The sequence below is a fragment of the Manis javanica genome, chromosome 3 (assembly GCF_040802235.1).
Source record: "Manis javanica isolate MJ-LG chromosome 3, MJ_LKY, whole genome shotgun sequence".
NCBI lineage: Eukaryota > Metazoa > Chordata > Mammalia > Pholidota > Manidae > Manis > Manis javanica.
In genome coordinates this window covers 166,577,308-166,599,235 of record NC_133158.1, presented here as the reverse complement: position 1 = coordinate 166,599,235, position 21,928 = coordinate 166,577,308, and the positions used below count along the sequence as shown (strand labels likewise).

Genomic DNA, 21,928 nt, shown 5'->3' with positions numbered 1-21,928 from the left:
CATTCACTTCAGATTAGCAAATCCTGGCTGTGAAAATCTTTGGCCTTTGTCTCCTGAGAGCTTGGACTGAATTGGCAATAAACTTTTAAAAATCAACTTTATTTTAATAATAAATAAATATTTTAAGTTGGCAACATGTGGGTGTCCTGGACAGGCCTTGGTTTTTGATGTTTAGCAAATTCTGGGTTGTGGGGCAGACACTACAACTGACAATGTGTTCAGGTGGCACCCCAAAAATGCTGGCAGTTCTACTACTGTACACTCAGGCAGCCGTGAAGAGCCCCAGGCCCAAGCATATCAGTTAGCAATGCTTAGATTGCCCCGGAAACTGCTGCCCACAGCCAGGGATCTGCTTGCCTTCACTCTGATTCTCAGTTGCCTTTTTGGGGGACCTCTCTGGCACGTTCTGCTTTGTGAGAGGCACCCTTGGCAGTGACGACTTTGCATGATATCCAGGCTGGCTGCCCCTGACAGCCCTAGGTCTTGAACCCCAATCTGGGTTCTGCTGCAGGCTTCTGCAGGGCCATTCAGTACTGGATAGGGCAGGTCACCTGCTCAGACCTGCCTCCTGCCATGTGTGCCTGTACATATGAAGCAGCAGAGTGTAGGGGACTGAGCACTGTGCACCATTAGAAATTAAAGCAAAACACTTATCTGGACTCAATTTCCACATCTATACTGTGTGCATGATAATACCAGCTTCCATATGTTGAATACAGACTTTGATAATGCTGTGTTAAATTAATAATTTAACCCCATGACTATATAATAGCATCTCCATTTTACATGCCCAACTTGCAGAATTGTGAAGGGCATTAAATGAATTAATATGTAAAGTGCCTCACAGTCTGAAGTGTACCAGATTAAAGCAGTTTCATTCAAAATTGGGGAAATTCAAACAGATGAAAGTTGTAATGGGCAATATTCATCTGCTAACCATATGTAATGTTTTTTTATGTACAATATTATATTGGTTTCAAGTGTACAACATAGTGATTCGACAATTATCTACTTTATTAAGCCCTCACCCCAACTAGTATCATTACTGTCTGTCAACATAGAAAGATGTTACAGAACTGTTGACTATATTCTCTATGCTGTACTTTCATCCCATGACTAATTTATATTATGGTTAAGATCTGTGCCTCTATCCCCTTCACCTGTTTCACCCACCCATCCCGAACCCCTTCCCCATGGTAACCACCAGTCACTTCTCAGTGTCTATGCATTTATTGATGTTTTATTCCTTTTGTTTTGTTTTTGGATTCCACATTTAACTGAAATCATACAGTATTTGTCCTTCTCCACCTGGCTTATTTCTAGGTCCATCCATGTTGTCAAAAATGGCAGGATTTCTCCCTTTTTATGGCTGAATAATATTCTGTTGTATATATGTACTACATTTTCTTTATCCATTCATCTATTGATGGATACTTTGGTTGCTTCCATATCTTAGCTATTATAAATAATGCAGCAGTAAATATAGGGGTGCATATATCTTTTCAAATCAGAGATTTTGTTCAGGTAAATTCCTACGAGTGGAATTACTGGGTCAAATGGTATTTCTATTTTTAGTTTTTTGAGGGACCTCCATAATGCTCTCCACGGTGGCTGCACCATTGTACATTCCCACCAACAGGGTAGAAGGGTTCCTTTTTCTCCACATCCTCTCTAATACTTGTTATTTCTTGTCTTTTGGATCGTGGCCATTCTGACTGATGCAAGATGATATCTCATTGTGGTTTTGATTTGCATTTCCCTGACAATTAGTAGTGTAGAGCATCTTTTCATGTGCCTGTTGGCTATCTGTATTTCTTCTTTGGAAAAATGTCAGGTCCTCCATGTGTTTTTTAATCAGGTTATTTGTGGGGGTTTTTGGTGTTGAGGTACATGGGTTCTTTATGTATTTTGGATGTTAACCTCTTAATGGGTAAATCATTTATAAATATATTCTCCCATATTGTAGGCTGCCTTTTTGTTCTGTTGGTGGTGTCCTTTGCAGTACAGTTTTTTTAGTTTGATGTAATCCCACTTATTCATTTTTTATTTTGTTTCCCTTACCCAAGGGGATGTGTCTAGAAAAAATTGCTCATGCTTATTTATATTCAAGAGATTTTTGCTTATGTTTTCTTCTAAGAGTTTTATACTTTCATGTTTTATATTTAGGTCTTTAATCCATTTTGAGTTTCCTTTTGTGTATAGAGTTAGACAGCAATCCAATTTCATTCTCTTGGATGAGGCTACCAGTTTTCCCAACACCAGTTATTGAAAAGTCTGTCTTTTTCCCATTGTATATTCGTGGCTCCTTTGTCATATATTAATTGGCCAGGTATGCATAGGTTTCGGAGCTCTGTATTCTATTCCATTGATCTATGGGTCTGTTCTTGTGCCAGTACCATACTATTTTGATTACTGTAGCTTTGTGTATAGCTTGAAGTCAGGGGGCATGATACCCCCAGCTTTGATCTTTCTTAAAATTGCCTGGCTCTTTAGGGTCTTTTGTGGCTCTACAGATTTTAGGGTTATTTGCTCTAGTTCATTGAAAACCATATGTCATGTTGATTTACAAACATATATCTATTTATAATTTGGATTGTTCATTTAGTAAATGAGTATTTATTAAGGGAATGTATCAGGCACTGTTGTAAGTGCTTAAGCTGCATCAGTGAAGAAAATAAAATCAAAGACTGCTGCCTTTGTGGAGCTTAAATTCTAACAGATGGACAATAAATAATAAAGGAGCAAATTGTGTATATTGGAATGTTCTGAGTTTTGTGGAAAAGAAAAAGGCAGAGCAGAGTATACCATCAACCAGGAGTGCAGAGTAGGGGGCAGGCCACTACTCTAAGCAGCGCAGACCCCGTTCATGTTTGATGTGCGTAGCCACTTCACTCACTCACTCAGCAACTCTCTCCAGAGTGCCTCCCATGTGCTGTGGCCTGGAGATGCAGCAGTGAACAGAACAGAGACAATCCTTTCCCGTCTGGAGCTTACATTCTGGAGGAGTGTAGACAGTGAACAAGTAGTTACATGTGATAATTGCAGGTTGAGGTAAGTAATATTAAGGAAATAAACCAGGCAAGTAAAGGCAGGAGCAAATAGATGGGTGGTCCCTCCAAGGTGACATTTGAGCTGGGCCTAAAGCATGAGAGTGAGCCAGGCGTGAACAGTGCTGGACCCGGTGCGATTAAAGGCGCTGAGGCTAGAAGAGACTTGGCAGGCAGAGTAAGCAGCGAGAGGCCTGTGTGGGGTGCACAGGGCGCAGAGCAGAAGGGAGCAAGCGAGTCTGGAGAGAGTAGACAAGGACCTGGGGACAGCACAGGGCCTTGCCAGCCACAGTGAAGGGTCTGGATTTTATGCTAACACCAGGGAAAAGCCACTGACGGCCTACATGGGACTTGACCTGATATTACTGTGTTTTCAAAACCTCATCCTGTGTGTTGAGTGAAGAGTGGACTGCATAAGCAGTTCTCTCCATAGCTGCCAACCGAGCAGGACACAGACAGTTTGCAAGCTGAGCAGCCACCCTCTCTTATGTGCCAAGCAGTGCACTTTGTGCTTTCCTGTGTGTTGTCTCATTCACTTCTCTCAGCCCAGTTTCTGGTTCGTCCAGAAAGAGCCCATGTAAACTATGAATCATTGTCTTGCAGTGGTCCCCAAAACGCTGGGGGGCAGGGGGAGCTGGGGGTCAAGAGTGAGGGGGCCCCGGGGAGGTGGGTTTAGTCCAACACAAAGCAGCAGTTGGTGCCCTCCATTTTAGAGTGAGCAGCCCTTTTGACTCACTGGAGGTTCATTCTTTTTCGGAAGCCAGAGTGCACAGCAGTCCTTCCTCTGCCCTCGCTGAGAGCCAGCCCTCCACGGAGAGGAACAGGGTGTTAAGCCAGTTGGCCCTCGAGGTTCACAAGGTCACTCTTGATGATAAGCCCCCCTCTAAAATGAGAAGTTCTGGGGGACGAGACCCCTGTCCTGGTCATTGTGGTAACTCAGTCCCCACGGCATTCTGATTAAAAATGCTTCCCCATTAGGGACTCTGAGTGTCGATTGAATTTGGTTGAGGCAGGCACTCAAAGGCTTCAGAGATAAACTTTCTAAGCCTGTTTGCCAGGTTTCTTAAGCAGATGTCCAGGCAAGCTTGATCCTGAGATGAACCCAAGGTACTGGGCTACCCTGAAATACTGTTGTGTTTCAACCAAGAACCTTTTCCCCCTTTCCTCTTCCCAAACAAGCAACCTTAACTATTTAACTAGACATATTGCATCATTCATGAATCTGACAATATTCGTCCTCACAACCTATATGCACGCAACTACAAGTCTAGAGGCAAATGTTTACCTTTTCAAAATAACATATTCAGGTAAGGTTATTTCAGCCAGCCTCCCTTTCTATTGAATGTACTCACAGCTTTCTGATGTTAGCTTTTTGAACAGCCTGAATTTCAGCTGGAAAAAAAAAAACTTCCTTTGCCTTTCTATGCCTTCTGGAATCTGATAGCTTACATGCATTAAAGTCTGATAAATGCAGCTCTTCTCTACCACTTTTGGGCTGTATTTAGAAGGGAAATCAAGAGGATTGCCTCTTCCTAGACACAGCTGAACTCTATAAAGAGCCTCTGTCTTGTAATCTGTTTTGGAGATCTGGTGCATGTGTTTCTAACACCCCATCACATGAGGAGGTCTGACGTAGGCACCCAACATGACTGTATGAAAATGTACTGCAAAGATGTGTGTCAGATGGTGGAGCCAAATCACTGAAGCAGTGCCCTTTGTCAGAACGCTTTCCTGAGGAGATTCCCCTTCACTATGAGCCCCACCCTGGCCCAAAACAGACTGTGAGTTTGTCTTTTGCAGGATTCCAGGTCAGTGTCCTAATGCAGTGTGTTCTTTTTTTAGTTGGGCTTTATTTCTAAGTTTCTTTTTATAAAAGAAGACTTGCAGTAGAGAGAGGAGAAAGTTCGTTGTCCATCAGTTGTGTTATGTATGTCAGGAATTAAGTGCCAAGGTACTGCAAGAGGGCTGTGACCTTTGCTTCTGATCAGAAGATTTAGAAAACCGGGGTTTGCAATGGCTTTGGAGAGTAGCCTTGTGTTCAGTGGCTTCTAGTTCTAAGAATGTGCACTGCATAGCATTACTTCACTGTCTGTCATGTCTTAAAGATTTACTAATAAAAATACAACAGGTTTTATTAATAAGCCCTATGAAGTTCTACATAATAGATACGTTAGTTAACAACTTCAGGAGGTTGTCCAAGATTTTTTTTGTGTGTGTCATTGAGAGAGTTTGTATAGAAACTCTCATTTTAAGTGTTTTGACATCTGTGTGTTTCAGTAAAGTTGCCTTGACCAGTTGTGGGAGGAGAGAGTTAACTAAGCTAGAAAATACTGGGAATTAGTTGGTTAGATTACTGCCGAGAGTTGTTTCCCTTTTCTCAATTTCTGTCCCAGAGTGAGTGAACCTGTGCCTAAAAGCAGCATTCTGGATGTAATGGGGAGGAGGCTAACTGAATAGATGAATGGATGGAATCATTTAGGCAAGAGAATATTGTAACCTTTGAGATTTGGAAGGCAGGGATGCCAGTCATGGTAGATTGTGCAAAGACAATACAGGGAGCCCCCTGCAGGCCAAGGGGCAGCTTTCACTGGAGTTCAGTGTGGAAGGACTATTGGTTCACCTGGTTTTTCAGCCTCACTCAAACTCAGGAGAGACAGTAATCACTTCAAACTTGGAAAATTAAAAACAGCTACAGAGCATATACCTGACTGTGGGTATGTGTTTCTCTATCCCTTGGTCTCTCCATCTCCTGAGGATTTCTGCTTTGCATTTTACTACACTTTCATTCAGTTTGTCTTTAATTCACTTAGGCTTAAATATGATTTTTATTGAGTAAAATGATTTATAAATATTTTCTTTAAAAACATAATTTTGAACATCTTTGCATAGATTAGAGTGGCAATTCTTAAAGTCTGGTCTCCAGACCCCTTTACATTCTTACAAGTCATTTTGGATCCAAAGAGCTTTTGTTTATCAGAGTTATATCTGTCAATATTTACTATACTCAAAATTTAAAATGAGAATTTAAAAAACTATTAACTCATGAAAAATGGCTATGGTAAAACCCAGTTGCATGGTAAAATATTCTATTTAAAAATAATTATTTTCTAAAGCAAAAAATGTAGGGAGAAAAGTAGTATTGTGTTACATATTTCGCAAATATCTTTAATGCCTGGCTTAATAGAAAAACAACTGGGTTTTCATATCGGCTTCTGGATGCAGTTGCAGTATGTTGTTTTAGTTGAAGTACCTGCAGAAAATCCAGCCTCACACAAATAGGGAGTTGGAGAAGGGAGAAGTTTTTTAATAGCTTTGTCAGTTAATTGTGGATATTCTTTGATACTATACCAAAACTTGACAAGTGGCAGTGTCTTAAAGGTTAGTGCAGTATGGAATCTGAAACCTTATCAGTGAACTTCCTGTACTTTGTTACATTTAAATGCACTGGTCTCTCGTACACCCTGTAGCCCATGCATGATTTTTTGTAAACATATGCATTGGTTATTTAGAAAATACTGGTTCACTGAAATTTCCAAATTCATTACACAATATCAAAAAATCACCTTCATTGATATTACCACCCACCTAATTAGAAAACTCATTCTGTGTTGAGAAGTGTTAGGCTCCTTGGTGGATACAAGTTTTCCAAATTTCTAATTTCACTTGGAAGTTGAATTTTATTACTGACAACAAAATGGCTACTCCCTTGAAGTGACAGGCATACTTAGCTCATTTTCAAGAAAATGCTTGCCAAATACCCACATTTGGCATAATTTGCCATAATTTGTCAGTCATTCTTTCAAGTAAAAGTGGTGTTCTGTTAAAAAGTTGGCTAGTTCAGCTCACAGCTCAAAGAACCATTCCAGTGCTTTTCCTCAAGGTAATCATCATTTTTCAGCATGCACCAAAAGTGTCCTATGTGTACTTTCTATTTTACCACACAGAATAGTAAAAACATATGTATTGAAGGCTCAAGACTTAATAGGATTATTAATTTTACTCATTCATTTGAATGTTACTGGCTTGATGTCAGCTAAGGTGATAGCCGTTTACCCATCACTGCTTTTGCACCATCAGTGTACATGTCAGCATATTTAAAATAAAAAAAAGATGATATTCTAGTGTTACGAAAATATACTGACCTCACAAACTGAAAGCATCTTGGGAGGCCCAGTGGTCCATGAATTACCTTGAGAACTGTCAAATTAGAAGGAAACTAGAGGAAGAAAATGGACAACAATTAATTTTTATTTTCCTACTCATTTTGCTCTCTGTAGAGTAGAATTTGGGTTCACCTAGATTTAATTTTTAGAGCTTTGCATCAGAAACCTTTCAAAGCACAGTGTGTAATTCAAGCCACTTGCTCCTCAGGTTTGAGGAGCCATTTCCTCTCCACTCACTGTCAACATCACCAGCCTTGCATTGTACGTTGTGAGTGCAAAGATGAGTTACATCCTCCCTGCCCTGAAGGAGCCCATAGGGAAAGACACAAATGTAAAAAAAAAGTCATAATACTACATGTTAAGTAAAAGTAGGAGCCAAACACTGGAAACTCCAGAGGCTGGAGGCAGCCCAGATGGGGTGTCACCTGAGGGGAGTAAGTATAAGGAACTGCCAGGCAGAAGAGCCAGGGGCAAGGGTGGAGGGACCTCAGGAAGAAATGGAATTTTCTCCCTAAAGCTTTCTTTACAGATGGAATGTGGAAACCTTCTAAAGTTATGAGAAAAGGCACCCATGGCTAGGGAATATGTTTGCTTAAATTTATTTTATTTTTTAAAGCTAGTTAATTTTAAAAGCAGGCAAAGTAAAATCATTTTAATCATCAAAAGTATCATCAGTGCCCATCTTTGCACTATATGTATGTGTATTTATTACATAACCTTGGAATATGGCATGAGACAAAAGCAGCAGAAGATTCTAAATATGACTTAAAATTTCCCAAAGGCATTTATATAAAGTATAATTACAAAGTACAGTTGACCCTTGAACACTGAAGAGGTCAGGGGCACCACCTCCCACACTAATGAAAAATTTAGCTACTAATAGCTGGCTATTGACTGGAAGCCTTACCCGTAGCATAAACAGTCAGTCAATACATATTTTGCATGTTTTATGTATTCTATACTGTCCACTTGCAACAAGAAGCTAGAGAAAAGGAAATTTTTTTTTCAAATTGTCACAGATCTCCCAGACCTTTTCCAATATATTTATTGAAAAAATTCACACATTTTAAACCCATGTTGTTTGAGGGTCAACTGTAGTTTATAATGTATTTATAAAATTCCTAACAGAACTTTAAATATTTATAAAGTATACTTTATATAAACACATGTGTACTTATAACTATAATATAGAATCTTATATTTAATTTATATAGTTTTATATTTTGTTTATATACTATGTAGATGCTGAATTATATGTTCACTCTATTTTTATGTACTTATAAAATATATTTACATATAGCACATGTTCCCATATTTACATAGTCGTATATTTGTACATATATGTGGATATATACATGTGTGTATTTATGTATTTAGAAGATATATGGTAAAAAGCTATTACAGCTAAAAGACTCAGGAAAATAATAACAAAAATCAGATGATCAGAATTATCTAATTACAAATTAGCTTATTTTTTAAAACTACTGGCTCACAAATTTTGGCATCTATACCATTTTTGTTAGCCATTTTCATTTTTATTTATTCCATCTCAGTAGTATTATGAAAGCAGTGAATTTGTTGCATGAAATTTGCTTTTTAGAAAACATCTTAGAAAGTTACATTTAAATTAAATCTCATCTTCTTTCCAAATCATATTTCTTTTTCTGAAATCTATTTTGGGCTTTCCACTGGTAGGAATTCCTAAGACTTCTGTTTAAAGTTATTCTCTATAAAGAAAGAATATTGCTTTAAATATTGTTTTTGGTTAGAATGACTATGCCCTCCCTGACCACCCCCCATTCCTGAGCTCATATATAAGTCCATTTTAATATCCTTAATATCCTTAAAGAAAGTATGTCTGATGAGATCTGTGGATCCCATGTTATTTTACTTAATGTTCTTATCATCACGCAAACCGAATCTGCTAACGGGGCCAGGCTGGTCATATTACTGAGAGAAGCCACTTGGTGGTAAGAGCTTGGGCAGGCTGTGTGTGTGTGTGTGTGTGTGTGTGTGTGTGTGTGTGTGTGTGTGTGTGTGTGTGTGTGTGTAGGTGTAGGTGTAGGTGTAGGTGACGTGGGGACACTGCTACTAGGCACCCGTCCTTCCTGCCAGGCAGGCAACAACCCCATTGTGAAACCTGCATAAGACTATATATCAATGATACTAAAAAAAAGAAAAAAACCATGTTGTTGCCTAGTCTTGCTAATTTTCAAGAAAAGGCATATTGATTTTTATGTTAGATCTTACTGTTTTTCAACATCAACTCAGTTTTTCAAAAACATGGTTCCAAAAATCATGTGGGTCAGACAATCCCTGTGGGGATCAGATTTGTCTGTGGCCTCCCTTTGATTTCAGCACACTGCAGTCTGAGTGATTTTTTTCCCCCCAAATCAAATCTGATTATGACCCACAGTATCATCCCTTCTGGTTTGCAGACTTTGAGCTCTTTATTGCACTTTTGACATGTAGAACATGACTTTTAGCTCTAGCACCTGCTGAGATCATCAGATAACTACAGTCCTGAAGCTGTTGATGACAAAACTAGGTGTTTTGGAGGGAGGGCACTGGTAAGTTTGGAAAAGTAGATGCTAGCATCTTAAAGACTAAATTGTATCTTCAACAACATTTACTGCTTTTTCAATTTGCATTTGCAGATTTGGATTCTTTAAATTGTTACATTGACTCTTCTGATGGTTAGGCTTCCAGAGGGTATGAAACTCTTACTAAGTGCCTCTTTCTGACTAGATTCCCTTTGTCCAAATCTGCAGAGCTAAATTGTTCTCATCAAGACCCAGTAAATGCCACTTCCTCCTGCAAGGGTTTGCCAGCCTCTCTCCTGGGTGCCCTCCCTCCTACCTGCTCCCAAGCCGTTCTCCTCAGACTCCTGGCACCTCTTACAGCATGCCTCTCCTACACATCCATTGGGTGTCTTTGTTTTGCAGCATTTCATGAACTCGTCTTACCTCCCCTGCTATATACCACAAGCCTTGAGGGCAGAATTTTCATTTCATTTAGAGCATGGGGTTTTAGTTTCAGCCCCCATGCCAGTTTCTGGCTGATTGATAAAAACTACCTGAAGAACCTCAGAGATAAGGTGGGAAGGAGACTTTTAATCTTTACTTATTGTGTCTTTTGAATTTGGTATCATATGAATGTATTCCTTATTCACTAAATAAATAGAAGTATAAAAATAATTTGACCCAGTAATTCCACTCCTAGGAATTTACCTGAAGAAAACAAGATCCCTGATTCAAAAAGACATATGCACCCCTATGTTTATCGTCGCAGCACTATTTACAATAGCCAAGGTGGGGAAGTGACCTAAGTGTCCATCAGTAAGTAGATGAATGGCTAAAGAAAGCATGGTACATATACACAATGCCATATTCAGCCATTAGAAGAAAACAAATCCTAATTTTCAACAATGTAGATGGAGCTTGAGGGCATTATGCTCAGTGAAATAAGCCAGGTGGAAAAAGACAAGTACCACATGATATCCCTTATTTGTGGAGTGTAACAACAAAGCAGAACTGAAGGAACAAAACAGCATCAGACTCACAGACTCCAAGAAAGACTGGCAGTTACCAAAGGGAAGGGGTTAGAGAGGGTGGCTGGGGAGGGAGGGAGGAGGGGATCAAGAGGCATTATAATTAGCAGTCACAATATAGCAATATAGGTAGGTCACGGAGAAGGCAGTATAGAATGGAGAAGACAAGTAATGACTCTATAGCATCTTATGCTAATGGACAGTGACTGCAGTGGGGTGTGGTGGGGACTTGATAATATGGGTGAATGTTGAAACCATAATGTTGCTCATGTGAAACCTTCATAAGATAGTATATCAATGATACTTTAATTTTAAAAAAGTAAACAGATCCCAGGGTCTCACCTTAGGTGTTGTAAACTAGAATCTGTGTGAGTGAATGGAGAGGAATCTGTAAATCTGTATTATTTTAAAGCTTCACGGATGATTTTGGTCCATAGCCAGGTTTGAGAACTACTGTTGCAAAGCATCAAGTAGGTTATTCCGTAAGCACCTGTCCACAGGAGCAGTCAACGCCTGTCTTCCTATGGCATTTAGCCTGATGCCTTATACTTAGCAGTTGTTCAGGGAATACTGGTAGAGGGAATTCAGTTTTGAGTTCAGGTACCACCCTCTCCCGCCACTTTCCTAGCTGGGGGTGGGGCTGTCTGCCTTCCCCAGGCTCTCGCCCCGTCTGGGCGGATAGGCTTCTTCTCCCCTGGACCACCAGAATGGCCTCGCTAGTTGGCTTCCTGCCACCAGCTCACCTCCCTTTGATTTTAGCACACTGCAGTCTGAGTGATTTTTTTTTCCTCCAAATCAAATCTGATTATGACCCACAGTATAAAATATCTGATGGGGGGGGTCTTCGAGAGCCCTTGATGACTGGGTCTGCCCCTTTCTCTCCGAGCCCATCTCACTCAGCACATAGTATGGAGGCCTGCCATGTGCCTAGCACTGCTGAGGACGCTGGGGACAGAGCAGGGTGCATGCTCTATGCTGCCATCACACAGACCCGCTTATCAGTCCCTGAGCTTTTATTTTCCCATGGTGTTCCTTCTGCTTAGGTGCTGCCCTTCCCACACCTCCGTTTTATTTACTGAGGCCAAGCTTTCCAGACCCCTCTAAATAATAAGTTGTCATTTCTTCTTTTGACACTTGGTACATACCTTTAGCATGAGGCCTGACATCATGGATTCCAGTTGTTAGCTGACAGCTCTCTTCCTTCCTCTAGACTCAACTCCTTGAGGGCAAAGACTTGCCTTACTCTCCTCCATATCTCTAGCTGGGAGCCTTGTGTCTGGCCGTGGTGGCCATTAACACAATTGCTGGATAAAACTGAAGCACGAGTGAAGATCATTGTGTGTGCCCAACCAGCAAATCAAGGTGCTACTTAGTAACTATGATTTTTAAAAGATTTCTGCCCCACAGAGGTAGATACTCCCCTGAAAGAGGTAATACTTGGATTTTCCAAAGTTATGAGGATGTTTTAATGACATATATTATAATGATACTTCCTATTATATATGTTATTCTAGCTGTAAGTATGACTAAGATATGAAATGTTAGCAGTTGGCCACTTTACTAATCATCCTAACTGGATAATTTAAGAATCAGAATCCCACAGAAGTAGGGAGACTTAATCTGATATCCCAGAATACATTTACTAGCTTGATGTGGAATATTGTATTCCCCAAATGGAGGCAGATCCCAATGGGAGGTTCAAAGTGCTGTGGATTGGAGTGTTTTGGAAGAAGTAGTAGTTTTGAGGTAGAAAGACAAAATAAATGTCAACGTAGAACTAAGCCAAGGTGGAAGCCACCTTTTTAAATCAAATAGCATATGTTTTGCCAGATCTGAGACTATCCAGTCAGGCTGAATAAAGAATTGAAATAATGTCTTGGCTGCAAAGAAGCCAAACAGGATAAGACTATAATATGTATGAGTCAAGAGAGAAAGATCCTATAGAGGCCTGGAATAGACCTCAGGGAAGACCAAAAAAATGTCAGCACAGTATTATTGATCTATAACCAGTGAATTACAGACTCCTGTGACCTGTTCAGGGGTGTTCCTTTCTCCCTTCAGGGACACAGAGGGAGCCATAAAAATTCCATTTCACTTAATCCCACTTTTATTTATCGATTTGGTCCCCCACACTTCTAGAAGAGATTCATGGAAGATTGCAGTTAATGGCTGGGTAAACAAGATAGAACTAACATTAGAGACAGTAGTCAGACCAGAGATCCAGGCTAACTGGCTACAACAATTGATGGTAACAGTTACTTCTAAGCTTCCTTATCCTGAGAATTATAAGAGAAACATGGTGAGTATATTATTCTCTTTATCTAAATTAAAGGATTTGTTAATAGAAATGTACTTTCTCCAATGGCTGAATGAGATAAAAGAATGTATCAAATGGACCCTTATATAAAGGACATTAAACAGCATAATGGACATGGCTTATGACAGCTTTACAAAAAGGTATAAAGAAACTCTGTATGTGGCCATTTGCTCTTTCCAGCTGATTGAAAGCTGTGAGCTACATGTTCGTATGTTAGTGCTAGGAAGCCTCTGTGAGCTAAAGAAATATTGTAAAGCTATATGGCTTTCTGGATGTCACTTGATAAGGGACAGAGACACTGAATAGCTGGTTAGTATGTCCTTTAGACCAGAGGAGTTTGCATCACACACAGTAAGGTTGAGTTTTCATTTCATTTGTGTCTTTGGTTACTGTGTACCATTTATTTTTTATTGGGGATGAGAACAAAAACTGCTTTTAACTATCCCTAACTAGGATATTAGTTGGTAGGCTCTCACCATCACAGGCTCATAGTACAGAACATATGTAGAAAATAACAAGAACTAGGCTCTGGGAAGAATAGAGATAAGATCCTCAAACCAGAACATGAGCCACTATGCCTGTAAATTGTGCTAGTTTTGCACCTGTGCTAGATTCAGTGCTGTAGACTCAGAAACAGACTTTCCTGGTTTTGTGTTATATTTTCTTTTTGTATGCCTTCAGTACCTCCCAGAGGTCATTTTGAAAACCCTAGTCTGGCTGTACTGAAAGGGAAAATCAGAGAAGGAATGAGAGGGGTCCCCACATGGGCCAGGAGCACAGAGTAGCACCAGGTGCCCTGCTGGTCAGATTCAGTCCCACAGACTGAGACTTCCTCTCAGAAGCCCTTCAGAGCCGCTCAGTACGGCTCCTCCAGCTCTTGCTTCTCTGAGCAGGCACTACCTTTACACCCAGGTACTGTGCACTTGGGGAAAAGATTTTAAAAATAATTTTCCTGTTTTATGAATTATGTTTGGATCGGGTCATCAGAGATATTTTTGTAAAAACAGGAGGCTTGTGGCAGGAGTCTGGTATTGCCCAGCTCTAGTTCAGTGCAACAGGATCGAGTGATGGCAAGACCCTTAACATTTCGGGGGAAGAAACACCCCTCCCCCAAAATTGGAACATGTATATAATATTTGGTTGCAACTTCGAAGAAAGGAGAAAGAGTTCTGGGAGGATTTCCAACTATAACAACTGTTAGCAATGGCATGAGAAACAGTCTGGGGTAACATAAAGATTTAGTTGGTAATGTTGACACTGAGTCTTGGAACCAACAACACGTGTATTTTTATACCAAAAAAAAAAAGTTTTGAAGAGGTTGTAAATAGTCTAGAAATAAAGAAGTTACTTGTGGAAGGGTCTCTAACCATTTCTCTCCTCTTGTTTCAGATGACAGTCATGTCCCTTTCCAGGGACCTCAAGGACGACTTTCACAGTGACACAGTGCTCTCCATGTTAAATGAGCAGCGCATTCGGGGCATTTTATGCGATGTCACAATCATCGTGGAAGACACCAAATTTAAAGCCCACAGCAATGTCCTGGCTGCTTCAAGCCTTTATTTCAAAAATATCTTTTGGAGCCATACAATCTGTATTTCCAGCCACGTCCTGGAGCTGGATGATCTCAAAGCTGAAGTGTTTACAGAAATCCTTAATTATATCTACAGCTCCACGGTCGTCGTCAAGAGACAGGAAACAGTCACTGATCTTGCAGCTGCAGGGAAGAAGCTGGGGATATCCTTCTTGGAAGAGCTTACTGATCGCAGCTTCACAAATTCTCCAGGTCCCTATGTATTCTGCATTACGGAGAAGGGAGTGGTTAAGGAAGAAAAAAATGAAAAAAGGCATGAAGAACCAGCTATCACGAATGGGCCAAGGATCACAAATGCGTTTTCCATCATTGAAACAGAAAATAATAATAACATGTTTTCTCCTCTGGACTTGAGGGCTAGTTTCAAAAAGGTCTCTGACTCCATGAGAACCACTACTAGCCTTTGCCTGGAGAGGACTGATGTCTGTCACGAGGCAGAGCCTGTCCGCACCCTGGCAGAACACTCGTATGCCGTTTCTTCGGTGGCTGAGGCATACAGGAGTCAGCCTGCACGTGAACACGATAGCAGTTCACCTGGGAAAACAGGTAAAGAAAATGGTGAAGCTCTTGCAGCAAAACCGAAAACATGCCGAAAGCCAAAGACACTCTCCGTACCACAGGATTCTGATTCACCTACAGAAGATACAGCACCCCCTCCGGTAACCAGCTTGGAGGTGAATCAAGAAAGTCCACAGCCAGCTGCAGGTCTTTCTCATTCAAAATCTCCCGACAATGAAGCAGACGTCCCCCATCCGAGGGAAGAGGAAAACAAATCCTCTGACGTTCCGGTGCCTCCGCCAGCAGAAGTACCCCCTCTCGTTTACAACTGTAGCTGTTGTTCCAAATCTTTTGACAGCAGCACTTTGCTCAGTGCCCACATGCAGCTCCACAAGCCCACCCAGGAGCCTTTAGTGTGCAAGTACTGCAACAAACAGTTCAGCACACTGAACAGACTGGACCGGCACGAACACATCTGTATGCGGTCAAGCCACGTGCCCGTTCCCGGAGGAAACGAGCGCTTTTTAGAAAACTATCCTACCATTGGACAAAATGGAAATTCATTCACAGGTCCAGAACCTTTATTATCAGAAAACAGGATTGGCGAGTTTTCCAGTGCCGGAAGTTCCTTGCCAGAAGCGGACCACATGGTTAAATTTGTTAATGGACAAATGCTCTACAGTTGTGTGGTATGCAAACGCAGTTACGTGACTTTATCCAGCCTCCGACGACATGCAAATGTTCATTCATGGAGGAGAACATATCCTTGCCATTACTGCAACAAAGTATTTGCATTGGCTGAGTACAGGACAAGACATGAAATTTGGCATACGGGAGAAAGGCGGTACCAGTGCATTTTCTGCCTTGAAACTTTCATGACCTACTATATACTCAAAAACCATCAGAAGTCTTTCCATGCCATTGACCACAGACTTTCCATCAGTAAAAAAACAGCAAATGGAGGCTTGAAGCCTAGTGTTTATCCATATAAACTTTATCGGCTATTGCCTATGAAATGCAAGAGGGCTCCTTATAAGAGCTACCGCAATTCTTCCTATGAAAATGCTCAAGAAAACAGTCAGATAAATGAGCCTGTGCCTGGTCCCTATGTTATTCAGAATCCACACAGCTCTGAATTACCTACACTGAATTTCCAAGACAGTGTAAACACCTTGACCAGCAGCCCAGCCGCCCCATTGGAAACATCCACATGTCAGGACGTATCCACTTCCGCCAGTGTACCAAATGCAGAGGGTACCAAATGGGGAGAGGAGACGCTGAAAGTCGATCTTGACAATAACTTTTATTCAACTGAAGTGTCAGTTTCTTCCACTGAAAACACCCCTGGTTCCGCCCTCCCAGTGGGAGATGTGCCCGGTTTGCCCTTGAGTAATAGCAGTGAGAACTCAGCCTCCGTGATCAGCTACAGCGGTTCAGCGCCTTCGGTCATTGTGCATAGTAGCCAGTTTTCGTCGGTGATCATGCACAGTAACACTGTTGCTGCCATGACGAGCAACAGGAGGGCCCCTTCAGACCCAACTGTCGGTCAGTCCCGGAGAGATGACGGCAAACCTGAGCCAGAGAAAGTGGGTAGAGTGGTCAGCAGACCCAAAAGCATTAAGGAGAAAAAGAAACCTATACCAGGTAACAAGGGAGAAACACCAGAGGAATCGAAATATGACGCTGATCCGGGAGGGTCGTTGAGCAAAACCACAAATATCACTAAAGAAACTGGTAAAACTGAAACGTACATCGCAAAGCCGGCTCTGCCTGGGACCTCCACCAGTAGCAACGTGGCACCCCTTTGCCAAATAACAGTAAAGATTGGAAATGAAGCCATTGTGAAGAGGCATATTCTGGGGTCTAAATTATTCTGTAAAAGAGGGAGACGGTCGAGTTATCAAGTGCAGGAGGAGACTTTGCCACAGGAGAATGATGCAGATGCCAACAGAGACAGCCCACTCGGGCTTTGTCAGACCGAGTGTGTGGAGCTGAGCGAAATGTTTGATGATGCAAGTGACCAGGACTCCACGGACCAACCTTGGCGCCCTTATTACAACTACAAGCCCAAGAAGAAATCCAGGCAGTTGAGAAAAATGAGGAAAGTCAACTGGAGGAAAGAGGATGAGAACAGAAGCCCAAGCAGTAAGTGTAAATACCCGGCAGAACTGGACTGTGCTGTGGGGAAGGCTCCTCAGGAGAAGGCCTTCGAGGAGGAAGAAAATAAAGAGATGCCCAAGTTGCAGTGTGAGCTCTGCGATGGTGACAAGGCCTCGGGAACTGGAAGTCAAGGAAGGCCCCACCGGCATCTCACTGCCAGGCCTTATGCCTGCGAGCTCTGCGCCAAGCAGTTCCAGAGCCCTTCCACACTCAAGATGCACATGAGGTGCCACACGGGTGAGAAGCCGTACCAGTGCAAGACCTGCGGGCGGTGCTTTTCCGTGCAAGGAAACTTACAGAAACACGAACGCATCCACCTGGGCGTGAAGGAGTTCGTCTGCCAGTATTGCAACAAGGCCTTCACATTGAACGAGACCTTGAAAATCCATGAAAGAATCCATACTGGTGAGAAGCGTTATCACTGTCAGTTCTGCTTTCAGAGTTTTTTGTATCTCTCCACAAAAAGGAATCATGAGCAGAGGCACATGCGGGAACATAATGGAAAGGGCTATCCCTGCTTCCAGTGCCCCAAAATTTGCAAAACAGCGGCTGCCCTTGGAATGCACCAGAAGAAACACTTATTCAAAAGCCCAAGTCAGCGGGAGAAGAATGAAGGTGACATGTGCCATGAAGACTCAGATTTCCTGGAGAACCCACATGCCATCGATTCAGACGGCAGTGACCAAAAAGATCATGTACAAACTGTTGCTGAAAAAGTCCTTTAAGTGGCAATACTTAGAAAGATCTTCAAAATATAAGTTGTTGGTTTGTTTTTTTGTTTTGTTAGGTTGGCTTTGTTTGGGGTTGTTTTTTCTTTTTTGTTTTTTTAATTTTGTTCATACAACAGTCATGAAGGAGTGAAACGTAAAAGAGAAAATCTCATTTCTGAAAATTCCAGAAAAAGGATCCTAATAGCAACTTAGGGTTTTAGCATTAACTTCATGCAAAAGTGCACAAAAATGAAATAGCTGAATCTTCCAATATCCCAAGTATCTTGTGAAAGTTTATGAAGTTCTTAGCTGTGGTATTCCTGCCAGTGAAATAAAAGAGCTTAACTTTAGCCTAATTTAAAACTCTCTAGTAAGTGCTAATAGGAACTGGCTGCTGAACTGTCTTTAGTCACTGGAGAAAATAAGGGTCAAATACCATGAAAAGGACACATTCATAACTCTGTTAAAAGGTAAATGTGCTATGACAGTCATTATTCCCATCCAGCTTCTGCACTATTAAAAATTGTTTAAATTAATGGATACATATGAAATACTTAATATTATAGTTGAAAATATGTGTGAAAAGAGTAACCTAAGTAGGACATTCATACATTATCTAGAACTACTTTTCTAGAACACAAAACTTGTAAAATACATATATAAATCACTATGACATTTTTAACTGTCCATGTCCCCTGTAGAGAATTATAATGATGAGCAATAGATCTGCAAATAACGAGGACTAATGGAAAAATCCATAGAAAGCATTTTGAATATGATGTAAGAGCATATGTATGCTTTTAGATGGAATGCTGTTCTCTTGAAGTTATGGCTGAACTATTGTTACAACTTGTCTAGTCAAGTCACAGAAAACATAGGTCATGCCTTATCTGTGGGGCAGAGCCTTCCCAGAATGTACCTGTGGTTACCTGTGCTGCGTATTACTTTGCAATGGCCTCACATCAGAAAATGAAGATCAGATTCTTCTGCAACTCCCTGCAGTCTTCCATCCATCACAAGGTCATGGATGTGGAAGTTTATGCCAGACAGACTTAACCAGCCTCAAGGGTTCAAGTAAAACCTGACACCTCCCATTCCACTTGAGGCATGTCTGGGAAATTTAGCAGGAGGCATGCACACTGTGGTGAATTTCCAGGCACTTGAAAGTAGCAGATAGCCTAATCCCTACAATTATTAGCCTTCGTGGAGGCTGCGCAGACCACAAACATACACTAGGATAAAACAGGAGGACAACAGAAACATACTCCCCACCCCACCCATTAATGACTTGAGTGGACAAGAGCCTCCTTGCCCCAAACAGTAGCTTTGTCTTGGTGGGTGTGGGGAGGTAGAATGTGGAGTGATAAGATTCTATCTCCTACTTATATGATTGAAATATACCCACAAAGCCAGATTCTTTGTCTTCATCTTTTTAGACATCCAGCTCCCTTGCTAAAAAACCAACAAGTTTTTTAATGTTCTTTTATGCTTACCCACACCATTAACAACATTGCCCTCAAAGTCTGATTGCCCTGTAGGATGTTCCATCATGTGGACTGGGTTCCTGGGAAGCTGGAACTCATCATTCTTACTTTTTAAACTGCCAGAATAGTAGAGAGAGAGAAAACATTCCTACCCTTTGATCACCAGTATGAGCAGGATCCGGGACCTGCAGCCATTCATGTCCATGGGATTTGATAGATGGAAACCCAAGGTTATCCAAGGTCGCCAGGTCGCCATTATGAAGAAATAACTCAAGGACTCCAGTTTCTCTCTCCACGTGTTGTGATGTCTCCACAAAGACTTAACATTGATTTGGGTGGGCATGAAAGCATTTAACACCCAGAAAAGGACATGATCAAAGCTGACCTTTTTATACTGTAGTACTTGGCTGTTAAGTAACCCCAATATTGTATCTGCACTTATCTTTTCTTCTTTTGCTTACATACAGTATTATGTACTAGAGGAAACTGGGAAAACACAAGCGGATTCAACTTTATTTTAATCATTGTGTATATGTGCATCTGCACTATTCATTTGAGTTTTGTGAAAAAGATAGTCACAAAGGGCTTATGGAAAGCATTTTCGAATTGATAATAAGAATATTGAATAAGCAATCCTGTGATCTACTAATTTGTTTAATCTCAATTAGGATTATGAATCAAAGAGAATTACTGTGCATTTTACTCATTTTGATTTGAGGTAACTCCAAATATAAAATTATTACATGTAGTGATGTCTCCCAGCCCTTACGTGTGGAAATTTTTTAAGTGGACTTGTATGCTGATAATTCTAGACCAAAGTAAATATGGCAGAATATTTATACATGAAAAAATAATTTTGCAAATATTTTCTATAATTGTATTATTCGTTTAAAATGTTGATAGCTTGTGTTAGTTTCGGGGAGGGGTGTATATTTTGATAAAAAAATACTTGACTTTGTAATTCTGTATATTCTATACAATTTATAGCAGAGCCGTTTTAAGACAGCCTTGTCACATTTTTTGTTAATTGTGAAAACTTTATGAGTGATGTTTAAGTATGCATTGAGTACATAATGACCAACTAGAATTAAAGTAAGTGTAAACAGTGAACATACTGTATGCTGTACAAGATATATTGTAATTGCTGTTTTAGCATCTGTATTTTGGTTAGAAGATATTATAAAATACAGATGTTAAGGGTTGGAAAAATCTAATTTTATTTTTAGAAATAATGAATATAAATTTGGTTTTGCTTGATTAAAATAGCTTATTCCTATGTTAAGTCTCTTTTTAAATGTTTTAATGTTACTTCTTTTGTGCAGCCAAGAAGCTATTTCATCTCTGTGAGTCACTGCATTGTTTCACATACTATTCACTCAATATGTTTCTGTTTCTTACTTGTTTACATTCCATGGTACCTACTTACATGCTTAGGACTCAAATGGAATATGACATTAAAAAAAAGGCAGAATAAGAGATTGAAGTCTTCTTATCATTTAGTACTTTGGATTGGCCTCATCTTATCATTGTAAATCAGAAAAGGGCTGGAAGTTTTCTGGTCTACTCATTCACAGGAAACAAATTACACTTTGTGAAGTGCCTGTTGTATGGCAACGCTCTTTACATGGACTGTTTCATTCACGTCTTCCGCCGACAACCCTGGGAAGTAGACTTCTTTATCCACGTTTTGTAGTGACTTTGAGAAGATCCCATGGCCCATGTGAGCCAGAAATCTAATTCAGGGCCGCCTGACTCCAAAGGCCATGTTTTTGTTCCTTCTCAATACCTTAGTATAAGCTGACTGGGCAGTGAGGAAAGGAGACATGACAAAGTGAGGCAGCGCTAGGATGGGCGTCGCTGAAATGACAGCTTTAATGACCCCATTGCTGTCTCAGCTCCCCTGGGCTCAACAGTTGATTTTCTTACTAAGGCCTCAGCACTTTGGGTGTTGGCTTCTCTTACATCTTGGGATATTATCCTATAAAATCCATTTTTAAGAATGTGTACCCTTTTTTTATAATACGGAGTGAAATTACAATTCACTGCTATTCTAAGCTAGCAATTTTTCATATAAAAAAATTGACTCCATCATCACAGACTGTACTCCTGACCTTAGCTAATTATCATCAGATGCATGCAGTAGTCACAGTGGGTAATGTGAAAGAAACTACTGGTGGCTCAGGCAGTGTGACCCGTCACCAACACAGGGCAAACAAACGTCCAGTTGCAATGCTGGCCAGTAGCATCAATTTTGTATTGAAGGGCAATCCAAACCAAATCCTAACTAAAAAAGTGATAACTGGTATATGCTAAAACTGATTTAATTAGCAAAACAACCAATTTAATATTGCAAGAATCTGTAATGGATTTAAAAAAAAATCATACAAGGCAATCCTGTTTGTGCATAT

The 21,928-nt window shown here is 40.7% G+C and overlaps 1 protein-coding gene across 18 annotated transcripts in view; it reads left to right on the top strand.

Moving 5' to 3' along the window:
• The window catches only part of ZBTB38 (zinc finger and BTB domain containing 38), a 128,205-nt gene extending 107,209 nt beyond the window's left edge, over nt 1-20,996 (top strand). For 12 of the 18 annotated variants that reach the window (XM_037022886.2, XM_037022881.2, XM_037022883.2 and 9 more), the window contains one exon: nt 14,467-20,996. In XM_037022886.2, the coding sequence (XP_036878781.1) occupies nt 14,467-18,051 (3,585 nt within the window). In that variant the 3' untranslated portion in view covers nt 18,052-20,996. Of the gene's footprint in view, nt 1-4,523; nt 4,856-11,970; nt 12,123-12,218; nt 13,060-14,466 lie in introns of those variants that run through there. The other 6 variants (XM_073232341.1, XM_073232338.1, XM_037022887.2 and 3 more) reach the window with 3 other exon arrangements.
• Nucleotides 20,997-21,928: the final 932 nt, after the last annotated feature.